Source organism: Microtus ochrogaster, linkage group LG9 (assembly GCF_000317375.1).
Source record: "Microtus ochrogaster isolate Prairie Vole_2 linkage group LG9, MicOch1.0, whole genome shotgun sequence".
Taxonomy (NCBI): Eukaryota; Metazoa; Chordata; class Mammalia; order Rodentia; family Cricetidae; genus Microtus; species Microtus ochrogaster.
In genome coordinates this window covers 11589192-11594152 of record NC_022034.1, presented here as the reverse complement: position 1 = coordinate 11594152, position 4961 = coordinate 11589192, and the positions used below count along the sequence as shown (strand labels likewise).

At 44.9% G+C, this 4961-nt stretch overlaps 1 protein-coding gene across 2 annotated transcripts in view; it reads left to right on the top strand.

The window, feature by feature from the left end:
* The window catches only part of Snx9 (sorting nexin 9), an 85992-nt gene that overhangs the window by 57020 nt on the left and 24011 nt on the right, over nucleotides 1-4961 (top strand). For both annotated transcript variants that reach the window (XM_026787459.1, XM_013352356.2), the window contains exons 7-9: nucleotides 154-238; nucleotides 2909-3034; nucleotides 3134-3251. In XM_026787459.1, the coding sequence (XP_026643260.1) occupies nucleotides 154-238; nucleotides 2909-3034; nucleotides 3134-3251 (329 nt within the window). The remainder of the gene's footprint in view (nucleotides 1-153; nucleotides 239-2908; nucleotides 3035-3133; nucleotides 3252-4961) is intronic.

Below are 4961 nucleotides of genomic sequence, written 5' to 3'. Positions count from 1 at the left end.
GTTATGGTCACGTGGTGAGAACTGTAGCATGTGCGGTGTGTTATGGTCACGTGGTGAGAACTGTAGCATGTGCGGTGTGTTATGGTCACGTGGTGAGAACTGTAGAGTGTATGGGGAAGGACAGAGACTCACAGCATTTATCTTCATGTTCAGATTTCCTGGATTTGCAAAGCCTGGCATAGAACAGTACTTGTTGGCCAAGCAGCTAGCAAAACCCAAAGAGAAAATCCCCATCATTGTAAGTTTGTTCATTCTTGTCTGTTTGTTTTATTGCTAATTAAATTTTTTATAATGCCTAAGCTAAGAATGTTATTTTTTGAAGTATTTTTAAGCACACTTATACTGTTCCAGCTAGTTGACAATATGTTATTAGGCATACTAAAGACAATCAGCATAAATTAATGATTGTTACTGCTTCTCTCAATTTTCTCTATTTTTATCTTTCAACTGTTAATGTTCAGCCATCAGTCGCACATTTTAATACTTTTCCTTTTCTAAATGTCTTAGACTGTAAGACATAATTCACATTCTGTTTTCTACCAGCCAATAAGCTCAGTTCAGATATTTAGGTTTCTACCCTGATGAAAGTGGAGCACATCATTAGGATAAGGTGCTTTTCCCAATATACTGGTAATAGAATTTCTTCCAGTAAACCAGCTGCCAACCCAAGATAAGGGGCTAACAAATAAAAGCTGGGAGCTAATGGCACCAATAACAGTTGAATCTGTCTTGATGAAATGATTATTACATAATATGACAAATGCTCTTTGGTCTCATCCCATACTTTGATTCTTAATACCTTTCTATCTAGGCAATATCTAGTGAAGTTCTAGGGGGAAAGCTCTATGACTGTTTTGTGACCCTATTGACTTAACCTGTAGCTGATGGAAGCCTTGAATGTAATCACCATGGCTGCCAGCCCAAGAAAGATTTCTGCTGTAATCTTTGGTTTTAGGGGCCCATGATAAAATACCAGGAATGATAATGGACCTTTTAATTACTTTTCTTCATTTGTAAAATGCTTAAAATTCTAGGAACCGCCAAATAGAAGTGCAGTATCCTAAAGCCCTAACACCTTTGTCCCTCAAAGCATAGATGGGGCAATTACTTGCTGAGTAGTTTATGATTTGAGCATGTGGTGGCGGTGGTGGCGCACGTCTTTAATCCTAGCATTCGGGAGGCAGAGGCAGGCGGATCTCCGGGCATTCCAGGCCAGACTGGTTTACAAGAGCTAGTTCCAAAGACAGGCTCCATAGCTACAGAGAAACCCTGTCTCGAAAAACAAATAAAAAAGATTTGAATCTTTTTGTTTGTTCCAGGCTGGGGGCAGGGGGGCGACATACATCATGAGCCTTCTCATTAAATTTAAAACCCTGTGGAATTAAGAGCCATGATTTGCCCCTCACATTCTAGTGTGGACTTTGTCACAGGTGTGACTATGGTAGAACACAGAACATGAAGTCCAGCTTGTGCTTTGTCTATGAGTTTTGGGAGAAATAAATCCATGAGCCCTGTGGGCAGACCTGTCTGTGCAGCTTCTCACATAGCAGAAGAAATGGGAAAGCCATTGAGTCTTCAGGAGGCAAAGACCGAACGGAGATCCAGTTTGGGCCTAGGATAAAAAATAACATTACATATGGACAACCTAGGCCTGGTGAGTTTGAGGACCAGGCAGTTGCCCTTTGTCCTCGTCACAGAGGGTTGCTGCTCAAGATGAGGGCTCAGCAGAGCCTCGCAGACATAGCCCTGAAGCAGCTTAGTTGTGTTCTTAGAGACCTCTTAGTTAGTGCCTTGTTAACCATCTACAGTCCTCAGGCACCTTCTGTAGTGACCATTGCCTGGGCTTCCATACCCATCCGGCATTTCCCTCCTCCACCTCTGGACAGAATGAGAGGTGGGCATTCCTGTCCCCCTGCACCTGCTGCCCTTGCCTTCTTGGCCTGCATAGACTTCTCTGTAGCCCCATCTATTGGTCTTCCCTGTTTTCTTTTTACTTCTAATCATGGGTTAAATAATGGCCGGCAGGCTGTAGCCAGGCTCACCACGGCTGACGTAATGGTCGTCAGGCTATGGCCAGGCTCACCATTGGTGAAATAATGGCCGTCAGACTGTGGCCACGCTCACCATTGCCTAAATAATAACCATCAGTGGTGGCCAGGTTTACCATGGCCAAAATAATGGCCGTCAGCTGTGGCCAGGCTCAGACTGTTCAGAAGTTAGGACAGTACTGCTTCAAGCATCACTCACAGACCGGTTGCTTATTTGAAAATTGTTTTACCAATCAGCACCGTATTTAGTTTAAAAACAGATGAGGCTGGCAGTGGCGCACGCCTTTTCCCCAGCACTCGGGAGGCAGAGGCAGGTGGATCTCTGTGAGTTCGAGGTCAGCCTGGTCTACAAGAGCTAGTTCCAGGACAGGCTCCAAAGTTACTCAGAGAATCCCTGTCTTGAAAAACCCAAAAACACAAACAAACCAGATGAGAGTGCGTATAAAAACTGAGACTGTGACGTCATTGACATAATCCTGATACATAAATTTTTCACACACACACACACACGCACACACGCACATGCACACATAAACAGTCAATGTTATAAGTTTAAAAAGGAAAAGCCCTTTGTCCCATTTAGCTTTAAATTCTGGTCTAAAGGAGGATGTGCTTCTGTACTCAGCTCCCTAAATGTGAGCCAGTTTCTCTTCATCCTGAGACAAGATGCCCACATGGACGAGATGGGTTCATCCGAACACCTGTGGTCTACTAGGACTACAGACAGCCCTTCCGTCTCCAAAGGAGCAAGAATGGCTGCCGTAGGACCTCAGTTTTGAAAGGAATTGTTCTTTGTGTTACTGCAGTTGTGTTACCATTTTCCCAAGTTACAGAATTAACTTGTCCTGATCACTGTTTAGGTTGGCGATTATGGCCCAATGTGGGTCTATCCTACCTCTACTTTTGACTGTGTGGTAGCGGATCCCCGGAAAGGCTCCAAAATGTACGGTCTGAAGAGCTACATTGAGTACCAGCTAACACCCACTGTGAGTACCTGCCTCAGACGGCTGCTGCCGCCGCATGCTTTTTCTCGATTTCAGTGCTCGGCATTGGTAATGCTTTCTTCTCTTTCCCTTGTTTTGCAGAACACTAATCGATCTGTAAACCACAGGTATAAGCACTTTGACTGGTTGTATGAGCGTCTCCTAGTCAAGTTTGGGTCTGCCATTCCGATCCCTTCTCTTCCAGACAAGCAGGTGACAGGTGAGTGTGGGCTGTGCCGTTCAGAGTAGCAGGCGAAGAGCTGGCTGGGTGGTGCTCCTGATGTGCAGGGGCACAAGTGGAAAACTTTGCTGTACCTGGAATTCTAGAAAAGTCATTGTCTTTATTTCCTTTTACCAAAAAGGTACATTTTTTAAGTGTGAGAATAGAACCTTAGAAAATAGAAATCTGAGCAGCCTACAATGAAAACAAAAGCTTGAGACCCCAGTGACAAGAGACAGGCTCTGCCACCCTGCTCTCTGTGTGTGGAGAACACACGGAGAAGTCAGCTCTGGGTTGTTCTTGAGGAGGAATTCTGCATTACACACACGTACCCTCTCCCTTTCCTATTTACTTACGTGTCACATTCGGTCCACTTTGTCCTGCAGCCAAAAGTCTGGTAAGTGAGGTTTGGAGAGTGGCTCAGCGGTTAAGAATGTGCACTGCTACTGCAGGGGACCAACTTCAGTTTCTAGCACTTGTATTGGGTACCTTGTAATTGCCTGCAACTCCAGCTTCAGCCTCCACCAGCACCTGCGTTCATGTGCACATTACACACACACACACATTTAAAATAATTAAAATACCTTTTAAAAATGAGAAACTCTCTGCTCAGTAATCCACCTTCTGCCCTATACATCTGCTCAGAAAAGGTTTGCCTCTGTTCTTAAAAACTGTCATCTCAGACGTGAGTCTCTTCTAGTGTGGGACGGGGATACGTGCTTGAGGACTCAGTGAGAAGCGTGACTTAGAACATGGATTAGTAAAGGGGCTGAGCATCCCCAAAACTAAGAGTTTCAATAGATAGGTAGAAACTCTCAAGTGACTAAAGCGTTCCCTGTGGAGAGGAATGGACGGAGGGCGAGAGTGAGGCTTAGCCCAGCCAGATCTGGAAGGGCCTGGGAGAGAGGAGAGAGGAATTGGGGGGGAAACAAGGCCCTCCTCAAAGAGAAGGCCAAAGAAGGCCTAACCCTCAGTAAGAGCTGAGGAACTTAGGGAGGGACCACAAATCATCTTAGCCCACCAGATGGCAGTTCCTGGGTGAGACTTCAGCATTGCAGCCCACCCTGTCCCCAGGGACCGGTTCCTGTGCTCTAGGGCACTTCAAGAGGTCTTTCTTCTTTGTGCTTACAGGTAAGCACTTCGATCTTCATAGCAGAGGGGAAACAGACCCCAAAGCATTCAAAGCAGGGAGTTTGTGTTTGATCCTCAAGCATCCTATGTTTGTGTTATGAGGTTGAACCAGCTAATCTTTAGCTAGAATTAGCATCTTCAAGACCTGTAAAAGTCACTCTTCTTAAAACTTTATATTTTACTTTGTTTTCTGTTTACTTTCCTCTGGAGGGTTTCATTTTGTCTTTTTGTTGTCTTGTTTTGTGGAGATGAAATTTTTTAGTTTTTAAAGAAGTTGTTTGGGCTTGGATTATTTTATTTTGGAAACCTCAAAAACTTGCCATTGTCGCAGTGGGATAGAGGGTGCTATCCTGCTCCTGGGTGGGTACATCCAGCAGGCCTGTGAAGTGCTGCTGCAGTGTTTCCCTAGGGCTGGACCCCAGGGTGATGCAGAACGTAGCTGTCTTTCACTCAGGGCCACAGACCCACACACTGCTCTACAACCCGTTCAGGTCACATCCCTGTTCTTCTTGTCACCCTTTTTACTTTAAATCAGAGCGCTCTATAGATAGATAGATAGATAGATAGATAGATAGATAG